Source organism: Oryzias latipes, chromosome 13, assembly GCF_002234675.1.
Source record: "Oryzias latipes chromosome 13, ASM223467v1".
Taxonomy (NCBI): Eukaryota; Metazoa; Chordata; class Actinopteri; order Beloniformes; family Adrianichthyidae; genus Oryzias; species Oryzias latipes.
The window spans coordinates 1201360-1222859 of NC_019871.2; the positions used below are offsets into that span (position 1 = coordinate 1201360).

General features: G+C 49.5%; 2 protein-coding genes across 4 annotated transcripts in view; one reads left to right on the top strand and one right to left on the bottom strand.

Moving 5' to 3' along the window:
* Positions 1-2693, top strand: part of LOC101172006 (cilia- and flagella-associated protein 91) — a 29301-nt gene extending 26608 nt beyond the window's left edge. For both annotated transcript variants that reach the window (XM_023962031.1, XM_023962032.1), the window contains exon 4: positions 1726-2693. In XM_023962031.1, coding sequence (XP_023817799.1) covers positions 1726-1748 — 23 coding nt within the window. In that variant the 3' untranslated portion in view covers positions 1749-2693. The remainder of the gene's footprint in view (positions 1-1725) is intronic.
* Positions 2694-5666: 2973 nt separating this feature from the next.
* LOC101165082 (transmembrane protein 87A) lies at positions 5667-19103 on the bottom strand. Of its 2 annotated transcripts, none has more exons than XM_004075172.4 (21): positions 18868-19099; positions 17318-17390; positions 14669-14766; positions 14170-14295; positions 14038-14094; positions 12944-13012; positions 12772-12801; positions 12554-12677; positions 9990-10051; positions 9643-9826; positions 9461-9560; positions 9201-9294; positions 8431-8508; positions 7631-7739; positions 7496-7554; positions 7275-7378; positions 7126-7199; positions 7000-7061; positions 6873-6925; positions 6755-6785; positions 5667-6285 (listed from the first exon to the last, which is right to left on the bottom strand). In XM_004075172.4, exons 1-21 carry the CDS (start codon positions 18991-18993, stop codon positions 6244-6246), a joined length of 1755 nt encoding a protein of 584 aa, XP_004075220.1. In that variant the 5' UTR covers positions 18994-19099; the 3' UTR covers positions 5667-6243. The 2 variants fall into 2 exon arrangements, with proteins under 2 accessions (XP_004075220.1, XP_020563651.1); XM_020707992.2 differs by lacking the exon at positions 8431-8508 and adding an exon at positions 7954-8022 and having other exon boundaries at positions 5941-6285; positions 18868-19103.
* Between the last annotated feature and the right edge of the window lie 2397 nt (positions 19104-21500).

Here is a 21500-nt window from a genome sequence, read left to right on the forward strand (position 1 = left end):
TAAGCTCAGCTTGTAATGGAGCTGCGGGGGGGACATGTGAGAAAGATGTAACATCTAAAGCACCAAGAGGAACGATGACTTCAGAGCGTCACCCAGCAGGAAGGGGCCGTTATTCTGTTCCGGTAACTCTTAGGACGGCTTAAGCCACCGTCCCCTCCACCCTTAGTGGGGAGAGACGGGCCGTCAAACCTGTACGGGGCACGCAGGCGGCCCCGCCGGAAATGTCGGGGCAGTAGAGAGAAAATGTTCATTCTGCTGGGATAAAGTAGGGGCGATGCAGGCGTGTTGTACGGATTTGTCATTTGTCGACCCCCCCAAATCCTGTGGACTAAACACAGAAAGATCCTCAGTGTTGTTCACGTGTCACGTGCACGCTCCTCGCTGCAGCCTGGCTGGTAGACCTGAGGAAGTGAGTCAATCAGAGTAGTTAGGACCACGTCCACACGCATTGGTGTGCGGTCAGGACTCACACCCTCCGACCAACCAGAGCGTGGCGTAAGGACGCCACCGTCAACACGTGCGTGTAAATTCTATGATCTTCACGATACACTCACCGCACACATGACAATGGTGCGTTCCATCTCTGCACGCCGTCTCATGAGGTGGCCTTACGGACCTGGAGACGCACCTGAAGATGCAGTGGCTCCTCTCTAGGACCCTCCTATTTTCCTAATTTTCTTAATTTTCCAACCTCAGTGACTCAAAGTGACGCCATCCAGGCGTCACCACCAATTCCAAGTCCCTGATTTTGTCCAAATTCAACGTCGTTTACTTTAGCCTGAAAACGTTCTTAGAAAATGTGCTTAGCAACGCGTCAAGGCATGAATGCTCTCACTGATGGGGTCCGCTGGAACGTGGGGGGTGTGAACGTAGCTTAAGGACTCAGTTAAGCTTTTAAAAAATCACCACGTAGGCGAATGAGGAGTAATGAGGAGCAATGAGGAGTAATGAGGAGGTGCAATCCCTTTTTGACATGAAGCATTTGGTGCTTTCAGCCAGCAGGTGGAAACAACATGTGGCTGTTGGGGAAACGGACGTTTTCCTGCTCAGGAAAGGACTTTTGAACAGAACTGAAGTAAAAAAAAAAGTTTAAATCTAATTAAAATGAGAGTTTTGTGAGAAATATTTATGAGTCCTCTGATAATAAAAATGGTAATAATTTATTCAAAAAGTACATTTAAATACTTTTTTGGGGGTAACATTGTTGGGTTAGAAGCACCTAAAGCACATCAGGAGAAGTCCAAGCCTGGAAACGCTGGGATGTTTCCTCAATCCTTTAATCGGCGCTCTGGCAGCCCGCTGGTAGCTCGAACCGGCGGTAGCTGTGGCGGTTAGCTCCGTTATCGGAGGTGGGAGGGAAAAGCCGGTTTAGTTGAGTCCATCAAAGGATTAGAGCCCAAAATCAAAGAGCCACTCAGCCTCCTCAACAAGCCAGATTAGCCGGCCCTCTTCCTGTCGCCTCACAGGCGGGGGGGGGACGACCCACTTCCTGACCACATTTCAGGGACCGTCTTCCTGTCAGACCGCCACGCCGAAGCTCAACGGACAGCCAGAGACTCGTCCAGAGATCAGCTGCTTTGTGGGGTTTCTGTAACACAAAGCTTAACTGCACAATCATCTGCACTAAACACACACTGAACCTTTTCTCTGACTGTTTTTGTTATTATTATTATTCCTTTTTAAGACCTTTTTTTAATTTCAATCTCTTCTGTTATCATTTACCAGACAAAAAGGCGGGAAACGTGTGAGGCCACACAAAGAGGATTAGAACTGCCCGGGATTCGCTGAGCAAGGAGCTCTGAGCCCCGCCCCCAGCTCCTCCCCCCTCCCCCCTTCATCCCCCCTCCTTCCTCCCGATTGAGCGGAGTCATGGCATGTAAACAGATCAGCACGGTGAGCGGCGGCGGCGGGATGAGAGATGCAATTCACGTAGACCAGAGAAAATCATTCTTACTCAGAAAGCAATAATTCAAGCCCCGCCCCCCCACCATCTCATCCTCCCATTGGCCCCCCTCCCTCTCCGTCCATACATAAACATGTGTACATCAAGTCCTTTGTTTTTCTCTGCTTGTCTGTGAGATTTTATATTTGTCTACAAGAGAAAAGAAAAATGTGAAGAAAAAAGAAAAATCGAGACATTCCAGCCCCCCCCACCCCACTTTCTCCCTCTGACAACTTATTTCCCCCCCCCCCCAAACCTTCCAATTCATGACTTAAAAAGAAAAAGAAGAAAAAAAAGAAAATTAGTTTTCTATTGACCCCCCCTTTGGTTTGTAGACCCCCCCCCCCCAGCCCTGCTCTTTGCCCCCCCTGTTACCCGGTAGATATTTGCAGTGCAGCAGGACCGTGATGCTCCAGTGTGTAAACTGCCCTGAGGACTGCCGCCTCCCGACCGGCTGCCGTGTCTTCAGCCGTGTGTGTTCCGTGTTTTTAGACTGTTGTGTCCGTGGAAGAAAACAAACGTCACACGTTCAAGGAGAACATGGACTTTTGCTGTTTCTGTTTGCTTTGGAGGTTTTCTTTCTTCCTTTTTTTAAATACATCTAACTGTTACTGCAGTCTGACACTGTAATTAAATGATGATGATGATGATGATGATGATGATGTTTTGTTGGTCCAGGTTTTCACATGTCCACTAGCAAATTGTCAAGACAAAAACATAGTAAAATAAAGACTAAAATCTAACAACTAAACTGCAGCCGTTCTGTTTCTGTGGTTGGAGTGGCGTGTGTGGCCCCGGCGAGGGGGCGGGGCTTGCTGGTCAATCTGTGTATCGATGATCTCATCCGTTTGCGTAACAGGCTGAATAATAGAAGATTCCTGTGGATTATCCTAGATCTGTGTGTGTATGCTGGCAGGAAGCTGCCCCCCCCCAACCCCCACATGTGGATTAAATGTGTGTGTGTGGGGGCGCGTTTTTTGAGGCTGATGATGAAGGTGAACCGTTGGAGTTCATCTTCCTCACAGCCTGAGACCTTCCTTCACGACAGCAGCAGAGAGGAGCAGAGAGGATGCTGGTCTTCAGTCACTGCCAGCAGCCTGACTCCGCCCACTGATCAGCACATCCTCATCATCATAAAGCGTTCATCTTGATGATCTCATTGGCGGTGATCACCTGGATCAGGTGTGTTTTCCTTCAGTTGTTTACAGATATCAGATAAAGGTTCTTATGATCCCAGTGAATCCAAATCCTTTGAAATCGGCCAAACGGTCCAGACAGAAATGTAATAAACGCCTCTAAGTGGTGGACGGATCAAGATTTAAGATCAACTTGATTAAATCCTGTAGGGAAAGTCAGTCGTAGTCGCAGAACAATAAACAAAGGACAGAGAAACTCTTATTGACATGAACACCCGCGGCTACCAGATGAGCTGTAGAGTCGGATGGCGGATGGCAGGAATGACTTCCTGTACCGCTCTTTAGCACAGGGGGGGGTGAATGAGTCCACTGCTGAAGCTGCTTCTCTGTTTGTCCACCACTTTGTAGAGAGGAGGGGGGGGGGGGGGAATTGTCCATGGTGGTCCACAGTTTAGCCAGCAGTCTGTCCTGTTGGCGTCCTTTGCTGTGACGCCAGCACACTACAGCAGAGAAGACGCTGCTCGCCATGACAGCCTGGTACAACATGTCATGACAGGCTCATGTCCTGCTGCAAACACGGACGGACCCGAGTCTCCTCAGAAAGTAAAGTCTGCTCATGCCCCTCTTGTAGACCCCCCCTAGTGTTAGTGTCCAGATGGAGGTTCAGGAACTCGTAGGATGAGACCATTTCTACATCCATCCCACTGATACAGACTGGGGAGGGCGGGGACTTTCTCCTACTGAGGTCAATCACCATCGGCGTTCAGCTGCAGGTGATTCTCCACCGACCACCTGACAAACGCTCCACAAGGCCCCTGTACTCCTCCTCCTGTCCATTCTCCAGTCTTCAGACTACAGCTGTGTCATCAGAGAACTTCTGGAGGAGACGGAGCTCAGAGTGGTGCTGGAGGTCAGCAGTGTAGTTGGTGAATGGGAAGGGGGGCAGCACGGTTCCCTGAGGGGCTCCTGTGTTCCTCATCAGGGTGTCGGACTCACAGCTCTGCCGTCTCACAGACTGTGGTCGACCTGTCAGGTAGTCCTCAATCCACCAGACCAGGGGGGCGTCCACCTGCTTCTCTGACTTCCCCCCATCAGTCTCAGCTGGATGCTGATGAAGGGAAGTCAAAGATCACGATCCTCACTGTCCAGGGAGGAGGACGCGCTCTGCAGCAGCTACGTCACTACATCATCCACTCCAACCTTGGGCTGGCATGTAATCTGCAGGGGGTCTTGGGGGGCTCACAGGGGTCTGAGGTGTAGTTTTAACATCTGAGGAGATGGAGAACCTCCAGCTGAACCTGCAGACTCCTTATAGAGACTGGAGGGGGTTTCAACCTGATCTAGGAGGGGGTCCTCCTCCATCAAACCAGAAACCCTTCGCTGTGATCCGTCCACCACCTATAGAGGCGTTTGTTGCATTTCTGTCAGGACCGTTAAGGATTTCTTCAACTGGTATCTGTGATTTGATGGAGATTTTGTACAATATCTGCATAAAACAAATAAAGTTTAGAAAAAAAACGTTTCTGCAGGAAAAAAAAACTAAAACTGAGACATAACTTTGCAAAGTATTTGAAGAAATCTTTTCAATCGATGGATTTATGATTTTATCTTTGACATTTTCCGTTTTATCTCTAGTTGTATATTTCCGACTGAATTGTAGTTTTTGATGGATAGCCGTGTCAAACAGCCGCTACTGAGCGTGACGTGAAAGCGAGGACTGACAAACGCCATGAGGTCGTTGGGCCCGAGGAGCTGCAGCCAACAGAAGCAAACAGAATTTCAACCAACAGCTTTGGTTGGATCCCGTCCTTCATCCTGATGAAGACCATCTGACCATCTGGTCTGAAGTTCTGGAGCGCTGCCATCCATGTGCCGAAGGGGACGCTGAGCAGAGACGGGCCAAGGACACAAACTCACACAAGCCACACCTTTGGGGCACGGACCCGCAAATGACCTCTGCTTACACCCCCCCCCCCCCATAGGAAATGGGCGGGACAAAGTAAAGGAGAGCTTTAATGTCTCCACCCACCTGTAAAATAAATATTCAAACCAAAGAACTGAGCTTTAAAGAAATCAAAGTATCTTTAAAAACCAACCCTACCCCCCTCAGTAATAAACAGACGGCTAAGCGGTAAACATCCGGTGAGCTTTAGAGACAAATAAATGCCATTGATGGAGTCAATATTGAACCGCTTTCCCTTCTGAAACCAGCCTCTAGTGGTCGTTTGAGGCACTGCAACCTGTCCTGTTTGCTTGGCCTAAAGTCTGCTCACAGAAGGGGGGCCTTCAAAGACGGCCCCCTACAAACCGGATAAGCTCCGCCCAGTCCTTGCTTAACATGTTGGATTTTCTTAGAAAAGGCAAATATTTGTTGACGGTTCTGCAGTTTTGGTCAGGAGCGGGTTTCAGCCCAGCAGCACGCTCAGTTTGGGTCAAAACGGTTCGGACCGTGAAGAGAAGTTCTGTTGCAGGAAACCGAACGCAACTCCCCCCCCCCCCCCCCCCCCCCCCATGGCCCCGGATGCTCCGGACCAGAACCACTCGGATGTCCGGCTGCTGATTCTACAGCTTCAGTGAAAAAGTCTGGATTTTGTGTGGATAAATGTTTAATTTCTGTGAACTTTAATAAACCCGTTTCCACAAAACCACCAAGTTTCAGTCCAGACGTTTCTGTGGATCTGACCCCATTGACCCCGCCCACTGAGGGCCCGTCCAACACACGTCCAACACGGCTGTGGGTCTTAAGAAAAACACAAAGAAGAAGAACATCTCGGTGCTGAAAGAACAGGAGAACCTGCTAGGAAGAGCCACAAACAGAACCCAGGAGCTTTGGTGGCGTCACGCTCCACGCGTGGCCAGGCCGAACACGCAGACGTTAGTGTTCAGAGAAAAACAAAAACCCTGGAGGGGGGAGGGGGGGCTCTGCAGCAGAGGAAGCTCGCCAAAATAAAACGCAGATTAAACAGACAAAAAACCCCAGAAGGTCAAAGGTCGGCGTGAACATCTCAGACGCCGCTGTATTTACACCAAGGCTTACAAAGCTGATAAACTCTGGGATGAAGACCCTCCTCCTCCTCCTCCTCCCTGCAGTTCCTCCGCCGTGCTCGTCAGAGCCTTCTTTTGCTCCGCCTCCTCCAGCAGAGTCTCTCCTCAAACTTGTGGGATTCACTCCATCTTGGACATCTCAAACTTGGTCGTCACGATTTCCTGAAACAAAAAACATTTCAGGTTTGGCCGCAAAGCAGAGAGAAATCCTGAAACCAGACAAATCTGTCGTGAAATCAAATTTAATCAACATTCTAGTCACACCAGAGCGCAACGGGACGGCCCCTCCCTGCAGAACCCGGCAGCCGTTTGGGCACATTAGAGCCGTTTTGGACCCAGACGGAATCGAACCCTGATCGATACTCATCAGCTGTTTGTGGCTTCATGTGATCCAGCGCGGTTGCCGTGACAACAAGCAGAGGTAAACAACAGTGTGATGCGAGTGGAGTCTGCCGCCCCCTGCTGGGGAGCAGCAGGCGACTCATCAGAACCGGGACCGATCCTCGTCCCACAGTCGGTCCGGCCGGAGATTTCAAAAGTCCCAGCTCTGGCGTGACGGGCCGTCTCCTCAGACCTTCAGACCCCAAACCCAAACCCATCTGACCCAGAACCAGGGATGAAGACGTCTAACCTCATCTGAGTCCAGCAGGGGGGGCAGCGCTCTGCGAGGGACATAAACGCCGTTTTAACCACAGACGGAACATTGGCTCACACCAAACCAGAATGGTGGGTTCTGTGCAGCGACTTACACGTCCGCCATGGAGGATGGGATGTTCTCCTCCACCCACTTCAGGTCCTCGTCCTGCGGACACAGAGCTGCAGCTGTGGATCTGCTCTCACACTGAGCTCCGTCTCAAACTCGTTCAGCAGACTCACCACTTTGCCGGCTTTGGCCGAGCCGTTGGTCTCCGCCTTGGCGCCCCTCATCTTCATCCCCTCTGAGCACAAACACAGTCAGACCCACACCCCCGGAAGAGACGCCTCACAAAAACAGGTTCTGACCGAAAGCTTCGTTCATCATGGGCTCCTTCTCCTCTTCCTCGCTGTCTTCGTCCACCAGGGGGCTGAAGGCGTACCTGCCCCGGACAGACGGGGGGGTCAGCGACAGAACACAGGAAGGGGGACAACAGAAGAAAGGAGGAAGACGGCACCTCTGGTTGTTGGCGGACGGCCGCCACAGGAACATGATGACCAGCAGGATGGTGGAGAACAGGAAGCGCCAGAAGGCGTCGTTGATCCACAGCTCCCTCCAGTCCTGTGGACAGAGACCTCAGCTCTTTACCAACAGATTCAGGTACAGACGGCTTCACGGCTTCATGCTCTGGTTCCCCTTCGCTCTTCATGGAAGCAGAGTGGAGACGCTGGTACTCACGGCCTGGCACACGGACAGAGTGATGGTCTTGGTGGCCCAAACGATGAAAATGACAGAGGCTGAAAGAAAGAGACAGCTGGGTTTCAAAAGGGCTGAAGCGGCGTCGAGCGCGGCAGAAGGCAGGATGCCACGTACCTATGACGGCGAAGATGAGAGTGTTGGTGAAGTGTCTGTAGAGCGACAGCTTCACCACGTTCCTCCTCAGCTTCAGCAGCTTCATGGTCTGAGCCAGACTCACGAAGATGTGGCGGCGCGGTCAAGGAAACATCCCGGAAAAACCCCCAACCCAGCGGCCAGAGCGGCCCATCTCCTGACTTTTGGCATTTCAGTGACTGATGGTTGCTAACGGCTAACCTGCCTGTCTGTCAACACATCAGAGCTTCTGCAGCGCGTCAGAAAGACAGAAGAAAGCTTCCAGCGGCACTACAGCCGCAGGAGGAGGGAGCAGTGGCGGATATCCACCAGCAGAGGGCAGAGTCGAGCAGAGCCAGAGGAATAGCAGCCAGCAGGACAACATCAGCATCAGCCTGAAGAGAGAGGAAGATGGAGGAGGAGGAGGAGGAGGGAGACCAACAAAAGAGGGAGAAGGGGGAAGAGAGAAAGAAATAATGGAAGGAGTCGTGTAAAACAGGAAGACGTTGGGTAAGATGACCCGATTCTGACACCCATCAAGCACCGCTGAACGCTTAGCGCCGAAGGGGAAACGTCCCACAACCTGTTGGGGAAGGGTTAAACGAACGCCCCAAAAACCTTCACTTTCAGCAACAAAACAGCCAAAAATGGAGATCCTTGCTGCTTTAATAAGGGGATGATGGACGATGAAGACCATCCCTAGATTCTCCTTCCTGCAGCTGAGAAGAGCCAGAAGTGAAGCTGCAGCTCTGCCGTCCCTCAGTCAACCATCAGAACTGCATGCATCCGTTTCAAAAGGATATCCACCAGACAATACAGGAGTCAATGAGGGACAGCGCTATCTGACAAACGATGGTACTGCTGCCGTTATCGCCATGGTCCTGCGGGAAACACCAGAGGTTACACAAACACACACATCCAAGAACAGCTTTCCTCAGAGGAGGAAGAGAAGGAGGAGGATGAGGAGAGTTCTGACAAAGAACGACTAAAGCTGATCCCGCCGCGCAGAAAACGCCTTGGGGGGGGGGGGGGGGGGGGGGGGGCAAGTCCTGGTGTTTGGCCACATGAAGCGCATCAATGAGACCTTTACTGATGATCAGATTCAACGGTCCAGTTGTTGGAGGAACAACGTTCAGGCTGACAGAGTTTAGTTTCTGGGATTTTGCTCTGGTAAAAGTCGGAAAAAAAAGAACAAAGCAGCCCCTCCCTGCCCACCTCTGACCATCCAGAAGGGGGCAGTGTCTGCTCATTTACAATAAACCCATGGGCCGGCGTTGGCACGGCCTGATCCCACTGTTCTTAAGCTCCAGGTGTGTCCACTAGGTGGCGTACCGTCCCACCCATCCGCCTGTCGCTCTGACAGGATTTCCGCCCACAGAGCCCCCGTTTCAGAAAGCAGACTTGTTATGAAGAGCCCACCCCAAATGAACGGGAGGGATGATGAACAGTAGAGTCTAAGTAATAGGAATGGTGTTGGCGCATCGCACAGACAGGTTCTGGGGGGGGGGGGGGGGTTGGGCCCCCATAAGGACGTAAAAACAGACGTCACTGGTCAGAGGAGAAGGAAACTCACAGCGTTGACCCGCAGGATTCCCTCGATGACGGAGAAGATGAGGTAGAGCAGGCCGACGCCCACCACTCTGTGCATCAGAGCACCGAGCCGCGGTCTGGGGGCGGGACCAGAACAGAACAGAAGAACCAATCACTGACCTGTGGTTGTTCCACGATCCAAACAACTACCAATTCAGAGCTAACACTAGTTTGTTTCCAACGTTGAGGCTCGAGTCGTAAACAGAATCTAGAATTTGTTGTGACTCCAAAGCACACACTCACTTCACGATGCCGTATCCCAGACTAGCGATGATGACCAACACCCGGGCCAGAGTCCTCTTCACCGCCGAGAGCACCTCGGCGAACACCACCGCCCCCTGGACTGCAGGAGGTGACATCACAGCCCGTTACTGCATTGGCACTGCCTGAGGGTCCGGTCCCACCAGAGCCGGGTCAGCAGCTACCTGAGAAGCCTTCGTAGCGGAGGCTCTGGTACTCGGCGTAGTAGACGGCTTTCTCCAGCATGCCCAGGAAAATGACGCCTCCGATCCAGAACTGGATCCGGAGCAGGTCCCTCCAGTAGCAGGCGGACAGAACCAACCACAGGACGGCCAGCAGCACGTACACGATGCACATCACCATGTAGAACTGCAGGCAGAGACGGGCTTCAGGAGGGAGGGAACCGCTGAGGCGCCTTTGACTCGTCTAAACGACCACGAGGCCGGCGAGGATTGGATGTCCTCCGACCAGCCAGCCAACACGAGCTTCACATATTGCTGCTGTTCTGAATAGGACCTGTGTGCGTTCTTACCACCATCAGGGGCCACTCGGAGGCAGATATGTAGTCGTGGGGGCCCTTCATGCTGATCCGCACTGCAAACACAGAACACGGCCCGTTAGCTCGGCGAGGAATCGAGCAAATCCTGAAAATGGCGGCGGCGTTGGGATGAAGTTGACGACTTTTGATGGTCGAGATGTTCTCAGTGATAGCCTGGCGACTTGGTCTGAGTTTGGGATAGGCTCCAGCAACCCTGTGAGCCCAAAAGGGGTTCGGGAGATTCTGAGGATAAATTGAATGGATGGACGGGACGATCAGGTGAAGTGAGCAGGAAGACGTTTGCCGTCTTAGCCTCAGGGATCTGAGGACTGAAGACCGTTGCTCCACCTGGATCGCAGCAGCAACGTCTTTGGTCTCCTAACAGACCTTCTTGGAGTCCAGAGCTTCTCCTGCATGTTTTTTATGTTTGTTTCCAGGGATGCTCCAATGGAGGATTCTGGGTAGATTATGGCAATTAACGGCTTTTTGCTTTGCTTCAATGGCGTTTTGTTGCCTTCAGTTGGTAAACGTTGCTTTAGAACCAGGCGACACCGATTTGAAATGGTACAGAAATGAGGTTCTTTAAAGACCCACTCGGATGAAAATGGCGTTTTTAACGTGTTCTTGTGACTTTTTTCTGATGATGACAGACTTTAGTAAAGAAAATTACGGTCAAAATTGCATTTCTGACTTTTTCTTTCTTCAAATGGTTGTGAAAAAGAGCCGTTTGTAAAAGATCGCATTTGTGACGCAGAAAAATTGCAACGCTGTTGTCGTTGCAACGCTAATGTTAGGATGGGGCTGTGAGGGGCTTTGGGCTAGCTGGAGAGTGTAAACAGATAGACGATGGGAAGTGGGGGCGGGGTTGATTCGCCTACAACTCAAGAGGCTAATTTCTTTTTTTTTTTTTTCTTTTTTTTTAACTTGTCCTGTCCAACAGCTGGGCAGACAGATGAGAGCTGAGGGCCTCTTGTGTTGGACATATTTTACTTTAACAAGAGGGGTTATTAATCTTCAGACAAACCAAAGGTATGTCTGAATATACCCCTTTTGTAATTGAGGCCAAACTTTATTAATTTCAATCATGTCTGAAAATCTTTGGTGTTGGACCGGACGGAAAAGGAAAGAGGGGAAGAAGAGAGAGGGACGTTAGAGAGAGGGGGGGTAGGGGTGATAATAGGAGGGGAAGGGGGATAAGACCATGAAGCAGCATAGAGCAGGCAGGTTTACTGGTTGTTTATCGTTACGGTACGGTTCAAATGTAGTACAAAAAGGGCGGGGCCTGTTCACACACACTCAAATATTATCAACACACCTGCTAGCCGCAAAAATGTCCACATGTCAACATGTACACAAAACAGATAGTGTTCACGAACGCATACCTATGCCTTAAAACCAACTAGTGTGAAATCTTTCATTCATTCAATCATGCAAACTATTAGTGCAAAGGTGAGCTAACACCTGTGCTCAGGTGAGTGTTTATGTTATTCTAAAATGGATGGTGGAACGTGAAAAGAAGGAGGGAGAGTGCCCAGCCATCCCCACCCCAAGACCCCCACCGCAGCAGCAGCGGCAGCCGGAATCCCCCCAACGCCACACGGGAACCGGCAGGGAACAACCGCCGCCCGGGCGACCAAGCCCGCCACCCAGGCCAGGGCCAGCAGGGCCGCCGCGAGGCCCCCAGAGCCAGAGAGCAGGGAGGCACGGAGGGAAAGAGAGCAGCCCCCCCGCCGCGCCGGGAGAACCCAACGCAGGGCCCCACCGGAGAAGGACGCCCACAGCCCCAAACGAGCACCCCACCACCACCCAGGAGTTCCGGGCATCCCCCCGCCCCAACCCCAGGTACGAGCCAGGACCCCCCAAGGGAGACCCGCTCCGCACTCCAGGCAGCCACCCACCCGGCCCACGGTTGGTCCAGGTAGGAGCAAGGCAGGGGCCCGCCGCCCCCGCCCAGGAGGGGGGAACCCCGGGGAAAAAAGAGGCTAATTTCTAACAAGCTCTGAAAAAACAATCTTTTAGGGTTTTTGATTTTGCCTAAAAACTGGATAACAAAAGATAAAACACAAAGATGATCAGAGTTGGTCTTTAGCAGAACTTATTTCCTCTAAAGTTTGACAAAAATGTAGAGAATAGGATGTCAGAAAGCCTTGAAGGACGGTCGTCGTCACATCAGGACTGCTGATCAATTAAAGGTGGAGCTGGGACAGAGAATCTAGTAGGGATAAATCTGGAGCCTCACAGACTCCATGCTTCTGGTGTTTTTCTTTCTTTGTGATGCGTGGAGCCATCGGAGTGCAGCTGGACGCTGACGCTGCTGGAACACGTCTTGGTCCATCGTCCCTGCAGAAAGACGGACGTCTGCACGGCCGCAGAACCCGTCGGTTCGGACGGCCGGGTTTCAAAGCGTGACACTAGAGGAACGTCCTCCTGAAGGAGGGACTCCTGCTAGAGACACGAACCCAGGCCGTCTCACCGAAATGCACCTGCGCCTATTGGTGGTTAACGGACAGAACCATGCGGCGGCTTTTCACGGGTGTGGGGCGGCGGCGCGCACTGACTCTGCAGACTCCAGGCGGCGTCGGCGGGCCGGTTCTTGTTGAGGTCTTCGATGCTCAGGAGGAACATGTACGGTCCGTCCTCCCAGGTCTGAGCCACGGCGTCCGAGTGAGGGAAGACGGCCGCCTGCGACACAAACCCGGAAGATTTACTCCAAGATTCAAAGGCGACTTTTATTAAAGCCACTTCTTAAGTCGATGCAGTAAATAAAAACACCCACCTGTTTAGAGGAATTTCCAGACGCATTCGGCTGACAAAGACAGAAAATTCCTAATAAATATTTCATGGATGAAACACGGCAGCATCACCTTTTCCTGCTTCCCGCCACAGGAAGCAGCTTTTTCCCTAATGTTCTAAAGAGACGATCTTCCTGGATGTTTCTCTGCTCAAACCTTTGGTTTGGGGAGATCCGGGCTCCTCCTCCTCCTCCTCCTCCTCCCTGGGGTCTTCTCTGTGACGGTCTGAAAGACAGATGATGAACTTTCAGAAGAGGAGTTTTCATTTCAGAGAAGCTCTTTGAAGCTGCTTTTTGAACCTTTGGGTGCAGTTTTTGAGAAGAAAAACAAAGTTTAGGACATGAAAATGAGTCCAAAAAGGAGGAATTGTAGCTTCTGCATTTATCCCACTATGGGACATTTGTTCTCCGCTTTTGACCCACCCCCTGGGGGAGCGGGGAGCTGCAGCCGAACCGCTCTGGGGAGATCTGAACGTGGGTCAGCTTTGACAGATGTGGCGGCCTCTGATCGCTTTGCTGCTCCGGACCGGAACCGTCTAGATCTTCTCGAAGGCGGATCTAACAAAGACATTCCTAAAAGCGGATCTGGAGTAAAGGAAGGAGCGCAAACACAGTCGACAAGCGACAGACTGGCCATCAGCAGAGGAGGAGGAGGAAGAAGAAGAAGAAGAACAGCATTTGCAGTTCTTCAGACGCGTTTCACTGCTTCAAACAGGAAACTGGAGCTGAAGTGAAGAATCAGAGGATGAAGAACCAAAACGACAAGATAAAAAGCAGAAATAAAAGATACGAAATGTCATCACAACCTCAGTAAAAAAAGGGAAAAAACATCTGATATGGAGATTTGATGAAACAACAGTTTATCAGTGACTATTTCATCTTTAGTTGCTGGTAAAGGAAGAGGAGGAAGAGGAGGAGAACTACAACAGAGAAAGCTGCAGAGTTTGATGGACAGAAGAAAGGAGGTGTTCAGGAGACCCGATGGAAAAGGAGGAAGGGCTTCTAGATTGGGAGGAGCTGGAAGGAGGAACAGAGGAGGAAGGAGACGTTTGATGGGAATGTTCTGGGGGTAAAGAGAGGACCGGATGGGGAGTGAGCTGGAGGAGGAGGAGGAATTCTGGAGGGTCTGGGCTTTCTCTCTGAGGAGATGATGGAGAAGTCTGATGTTGGCGACAGAACGGCAGGAGGACAGACCGACGCCGCTCAGCTGAGAGGAAGACGATGACGCTCCTCCTGAAAGCCGACACTCACCGCCGTCTGCTGGATTTCCTTCAGATGCTTCTTCTGGTCAAACTTTTCCACGCTGAACTGAGTCACAAAACAAACAGCGTGTCAGTCAAAGGGAAGCCGCCGCCGGACCGGGCTGCCGGGCGCCGCTCTCACCACGTCCAGGTTCTTGTCGGAGCTGCAGTCGAAGGTGGGATACTCGTGGAAGACAAAATAGCCGCTGCCTCCTTTCAGTTGGACCTCCTCCGATTTGAAGTAATTCTTAAAATAATTAGGCTTTGCCTGAAACAAAGGAACAATAGGATTTTAGAAAAGTATCGCCAAACGCATCACACGACATAAAGGACGCTCTCTGAGGTCACAGGAACCTCATTTCCTGTGGACCGGGACGCAGCGTGATGTTGGGGCGGGGTTCACTTCTCTCTGGATTCAAAGGTTTCTACACCAACTAACGGAAGGGCAGTCAGGCTGCAGCGCCACATTGGAACTCAGGGTGGCGCTCTACCCACAGCAGAATCGGTTTGATGTGTGGAGATGCTTCAGACTTTTCTTACAGGGAATCAAACCCTAAATGATTTGGGTTTAAATGAGCCGGCGGTGTAACGTTCAGCCTTCCGTCAGCCACAGGTCAGAGAGAGGAAGAGGAGGAGCTTACGTCCCTGTTGAAGATCTCCTTGTAGCAGTGCGAGTTCCTCAGATACCACGACACTTTGAGCAGGACGGGCGGCGACACCGAGCAGTTCTGTGACACAACTACACAAACACACAAACACACAAACACAACAGGTCAGATGAGACTTTTTTCCACGAATCCCAGCCGAAAAGGAACGAAGGAACGGCACAGTTTCAGCAAGCCGACAACTGCCCCCGAGGCCCAAATGCTGAGAGAATCCCCCCCCCCCACCCCCCCCCCCCCCCGCCGTCTCATGTTTCAGGACAGAAACCAAAGTGAGAAGAGTTTGAGATCAAAACATGCAAAATCAGACTCGATACGGAAACAAATACTGACTCTAAAGGTTCACAGAACCGAGAGAAGGTCTGAGCTTCAGCAGAACCGGTTCACAGACTCTAGAACCGAGTGAAGGTCTGAGCTTCAGCAGAACCGGTTCACAGACTCTAGAACCGAGTGAAGGTCTGAGCTTCAGCAGAACCGGTTCACAGACTCCAGAACCGAGTGAAGGTCTGAGCTTCAGCAGAACCGGTTCACAGACTCCAGAACCGAGTGAAGGTCTGAGCTTCAGCAGAACCGGTTCACAGACTCCAGAACCGAGTGAAGGTCTGAGCTTCAGCAGAACCGGTTCACAGACTCCAGAACCGAGTGAAGGTCTGAGCTTCAGCAGAACCGGTTCACAGACTCCAGATCCGAGTGAAGGTCTGAGCTTCAGCAGAACCGGTTCACAGACTCCAGATCCGAGTGAAGGTCTGAGCTTCAGCAGAACCGGTTCACAGACTCCAGAACCGAGCGAAGGTCTGAGCTTCAGCAGAACCGGTTCACAGACTCTAGAACCGAGCGAAGGTCTGAGCTTCAGCAGAACCGGTTCACAGACTCCAGAACCGAGCGAAGGTCTGAGCTTCAGCAGAACCGGTTCACAGACTCCAGAACCGAGACTCTAGAACCGAGCGAAGGTCTGAGCTTCAGCAGAACCGGTTCACAGACTCTAGAACCGAGCAAAGGTCTGAGCTTCAGCAGAACCGGTTCACAGACTCTAGAACCGAGCGAAGGTCTGAGCTTCAGCAGAACCGGTTCACAGACTCCAGAACCGAGCGAAGGTCTGAGCTTCAGCAGAACCGGTTCACAGACTCTAGAACCGAGCGAAGGTCTGAGCTTCAGCAGAACCGGTTCACAGACTCCAGAACCGAGTGAAGGTCTGAGCTTCAGCAGAACCGGTTCACAGACTCTAGAACCGAGACTCTAGAACCGAGCGAAGGTCTGAGCTTCAGCAGAACCGGTTCACAGACTCTAGAACCGAGCGAAGGTCTGAGCTTCAGCAGAACCGGTTCACAGACTCTAGAACCGAGCGAAGGTCTGAGCTTCAGCAGAACCGGTTCACAGACTCCAGAACCGAGCGAAGGTCTGAGCTTCAGCAGAACCGGTTCACAGACTCCAGAACCGAGACTCTAGAACCGAGCGAAGGTCTGAGCTTCAGCAGAACCGGTTCACAGACTCTAGAACCGAGCGAAGGTCTGAGCTTCAGCAGAACCGGTTCACAGACTCTAGAACCGAGCGAAGGTCTGAGCTTCAGCAGAACCGGTTCACAGACTCCAGAACCGAGCGAAGGTCTGAGCTTCAGCAGAACCGGTTCACAGACTCCAGAACCGAGACTCTAGAACCGAGCGAAGGTCTGAGCTTCAGCAGAACCGGTTCACAGACTCTAGAACCGAGCGAAGGTCTGAGCTTCAGCAGAACCGGTTCACAGACTCTAGAACCGAGCGAAGGTCTGAGCTTCAGCAGAACCGGTTCACAGACTCCAGAACCGAGCGAAGGTCTGAGCTTCAGCAGAACCGGTTCACAGACTCTAGAACCGAGCGAAGGTCTGAGCTTCAGCAGAACCGGTTCACAGACTCCAGAACCGAGTGAAGGTCTGAGCTTCAGCAGAACCGGTTCACAGACTCCAGAACCGAGACTCTAGAACCGAGCGAAGGTCTGAGCTTCAGCAGAACCGGTTCACAGACTCTAGAACCGAGCGAAGGTCTGAGCTTCAGCAGAACCGGTTCACAGACTCCAGAACCGAGCGAAGGTCTGAGCTTCAGCAGAACCGGTTCACAGACTCCAGAACCGAGACTCTAGAACCGAGCGAAGGTCTGAGCTTCAGCAGAACCGGTTCACAGACTCTAGAACCGAGCGAAGGTCTGAGCTTCAGCAGAACCGGTTCACAGACTCTAGAACCGAGCGAAGGTCTGAGCTTCAGCAGAACCGGTTCACAGATGTGGACAACAGTTTCCTGCCAACAGTTGAAGAGCAACGACAAGAAAATAAAACGTCTTCTCTGCATTAAGGTTGAATTGTCATCATGAACTTCTGTGTTTCTCTCATCTTTCTTGCTTCACACTTTCTTTGTGCGACTGAATCGATGGACTTCTTGATTGAAGCCCTCTTCAAAACAAGTGATGGGGTCCGGTGCAGTTCACCAGGGAACCACCGGGGGCTCCGTTAGAGAACCAGTCCCACTTCACAGCAGAAATGAACACACTTACGGTTTCACACATCATTCCTGACACCTGGTCTCTTGATTGACCTGTGACCCTCAGATCCAGAATGGGATTCCTTGATGTTTAGTGAGGATGGGCGGAGCAAAGCACTGACCTTTCAGGCTGATGATGCTGTTGTTAAACAGAGTCTTGGTGAAGAAGAAGGGGTTCGGCGACTTCACGCTCTCCTGAAACGACAGGCACAAACAAGGTTTCTGAGAAACGACTCCAGATCCAGCAGGAACAACTTTCCCAGTCCTCATGCAAGCTGAGCCCCCCCCCGGTTGAAAAGTTGGATCAGGATTTTCTGCTGATGGTTTCACAGAAAGTTTAACTCCAGGAAACATCTTCAGGAGCCAAAGCTCCTGAAGATGTTTCCTGCTCGTCCTCCTCCGAGTCCCAGATGAACGTTGACGTCTTCATCAGGTTTTTTCTGTGCTTTCATCGCTCTAAAGGGGGCGGGAACAGCGTCGCCACACGGCTGCGTTAGGAAGCGAAGGGAGGGAAGTTCGTCCGATGTTTGCCTTCAGGCTTTATTTACTTTTTGGCTGTTGGACTTGAGTTTGAGGAAAGTGATCTGGATGTTTTCCATCTTCCAAGTGAGCTTCAGCATCTTCAGAGACCAGCTTCAGCCGTCAGTGATTTTCTCTAAACGTGTCTTTCATTTGCCTTAAGTTTACCAAGTAAAGTTAAATAAGACAAAAAAAATGAAAATATAATGAACTACATTTTTTTTTACAATCCTTCTGAATCCAAGACTTTTACTTCTTTGGATTTTATTTTGAACAAAGTCCCAAAGTTCAGGTAAACGTGTTGAGGATGACTTCATTCAGAACAAATCTAAAAACATCTTTAGTAAAAAATAAAAAAAATCATCAAAAAAAAAAACCTTTAACAAATTTGAATCATTCTTGCTAAAATGACGACTTTGCTATTTCCTCCAGCTTCTGACAACAGCTCAGATCCTGAAACAAGCCATCTGTCGTCATGGCAACCTGCTCTCTCCTGTCCATCACCCGTTCAGCAGCTTCACATGGCTAGTAGGACATTTCTGCCATGGCTGAATAAATACCGGATATCATTGTTTTTCTGGGATTTGTTTGCTTCTGTCCTGGATTTCAACACCTCCCAACAGTCCATGTTTAACATTTAGCACAAAAAAGTAAATGAAAATACTCTTAAAAATACTGCCTAGTAGTAGTGAAAATATAACTCTTAGTAAAGTATTGTAGTATAATGTGGTCATTCTTTACTGAACTGTCGAGACAGTTTTATAAAAGAAAACAAAAGACGTTTTTAAACAGCTGTTTGTGTTAATTGTCAAAGAAAAAAGGTTCAAACATCATTTACAAAAGCATACGACTGAGTTTGAACTGCCGTTCTTTTGTCTTCCAACTCCTTCGGGCTTCCGTAGTTTAGACTAACTGCGACTCTGTGAAAGTATCAGCAGAAACGTCACAAAGGCGGAATTCAGACTGCTCTGAAACGGTCTTCCTGTCACTCCGGAGGCTTAACACGCGCTGACGTCACCAGTCCTGGCGCAAAAGGCCAAAACCCGTCATCACGGTACCGTTTGGGCACCAAGAACCGCCGTTCGAGCGGTCTAGGTCGGTGATTCTGCGCTGCAGGCTCGTTACCGTCAGCGGATCGGATCAGGAAACTCACGCTGTCCACGGTCAGCATCCACGTTCCCTGCTCGGACACCGCGGAGGCCGGTCCGGTCACACCCGCCAACAGCAGCGCGAGCAGGGCGGCCGACATGGACCGACCAGGACCGGTCGAACCAGCCATTTCAGCTAAATCCGGGTCGGAACCAGCGGCCACGGATTCTCCAACTCACAACAAGCTGCAGACTTCCGGGTTCCGGCTGCCGTAACACGTAACCGGAAGAGAGGCGGTGCATTCATGAGCGTAGGAAACTAGACCTCTTTGAACAAACTCAAACTTAAAAACAGCTGTTCACCCTTAAAGTAATCTGAAATTCATTAAAGTTCATTTAGATTTGAAATATTAAAACTAAAAACATTTTCAAAGAAACATTATTGAAATGTTACATCAAGCCAGACGTACATAAGACGTTTTGTTATCTGTGTGCATTTTGATCCATTTTTGATACATAGATCTTTTTAAAATATTGAAAGAATTGAATCAAAGCCTTTTGACTTTGCATCATGAATTCATAACCGGAGGTGATTTGTACCCACATGTTTTTTTTATTCAGTTGCTATTTGGATTTAACCGCAAAAAACGTTTCTCTAGTTTAAAAACCTCTAATGTATCGACCCAATCTCCACTGTGAAGTAATGGCGCCCTGATAATTTGAAGGTCATCAAGATTCCTAAAGCCTCTGTTGAAGGTGTAACCGTGCATCCTCAAAGCAGTGGGTTTGTATGCAGGCTGGATTTCTATCATTCTTCTCAGAACATTCTGAATAAAATGTCGTAAATATTAGGTTTGGGTTTCAAAGAGTTGTCTTCTGTGATCAATGTTTCTGGAGAAAATAAGCAAAACACTTTGATTCGTCACTGACATTCAGAGGTTGTTTTTGTAATTTAAAACCTTCAAGTGCTTTTTTTATGTTTAATTATAAATCCTCTGACATTATTGTTGATATTTTTGTTATTAATTAGTTTGATTTTAAACTTTCTTTTGTCTTTCTTTTATTGAGAAGAACTTTGGGACCCTAAAGGAGCCGTGAAGTGCTTTATGAATAAAGCTTCAGTCATTCATTCAGTTTTTGGATGTAGCTTTTTGATTTTCAGAAGTCATTTTTCCTGTTAAACGACCGAGTGGAAGCGTGGCCAAGCGTTTCCCCTGGAATCGCGTGTTTCTTGAATGTAATCTTGAACTGTCTGTTTTGACATGAGCTCCTCACAAAGACAATGACACACATGGATGTGGTCCAACCAGAACTGGAACAGGTCGCCCGGCTCCCTGCCAGGCACACTTACATGTTTCAGCAGCAGAGGAGTCTCTCTGAAAGCTCGTCTTTCCTAATCTGCACCGACGCTCAGCGTCTGTTTTATTTCAATCCACGGAACGAGTTTTTGCTGTTTCAAAAATATTTTTTTTTGTTCTGGGTGCAGGTTTGAACTCTGGAAACCTGAACCCTTTGCAGACACGCCCGATTCAGACTGTTGATCCAACAACAACCTCATGTTTGCTTTACTGTACTCCATGCAGAGCCTCCTGCTTCCTGTTTTTGTCTGGAGTTTGGGAGCTTCAGGAGGTTTTTAGGGAGATGGAGTTAGGATGGTTTGATTTGTTTTTCGGCCATGTGAGGCGCAATGTGTCCAACAGGATGCTGAACGATCCCCACTGGTCCCCTGGTGGACCACATCCATCTTTTCTGCTGACAGACGGTGTTGTGACATGCAGGTTCACATTCAACTGAAATTCTCAGATAGAATAATTCCAGATTTAAAACGGACCCGACTCATTTTTCTTAGTTGTCTGTAATAACAACGCAGGCAGCATTTTTTCTTAGTTGAACAACTACAACACCACAGAACAAGACAATCGAATAAAAATGGATCAGAGTAAAGTGAGGCGGACAACGATGTTTTTACTTAACTACAGAAACATCGAGGAGGTTTTCCGTCTGTTAGATACTGTTTTTATTTTTGGTTCCTTAAGGAGCTTCAGCGACTCCAAATATAGTCGGTAATTTGTTTGTAAATGTTGTAAATTTTGGAGGCATCTTCATATATTTGTGTACATTTCTTTTTACACGAGGATTATGATTAAACAGTCTAGTTTTTTTCTAATATGATGTATTTAATAAAATACTAACATGTTATGTTGTTTTTTCCCCCAAAATGTTTGCATTTGGAGACAAAAGAAAAATTAATGTTGCATTCACAGAATGTATTCATGTGATCATTTATACTAAATTATTACTAAATTTCTTCAACTTTAGGGATTTTCAAATATAAAGTTCTCAATTTGTTTACTTTATCTTGATCAAATGTTTGTAAAATGTTATTTTTATTAAGTCTTCTCGCCCAAATATGACAAACAAAAAAATAACAATAAACTACATTTTTTAATCTAACATCAGGATTTTTTTGTATTAATAACGATGGTACTTTCGGTGTCATGAGTTGATACACCTTTAATTAAATGAATTTTTTCCTGTGGAAAACGTTTGATGACTTTTCTATAGACGGATTTGTTTGGCATAAAAAACAAACTTCTGACAAACCTGCTCATAGCTCAGAAAAGTACCATCCAACATGTGAAGAACTGTCCCAATGTTCTTTTTGTTCGCCAACACGTCAGAATCAGGACTCCCGACA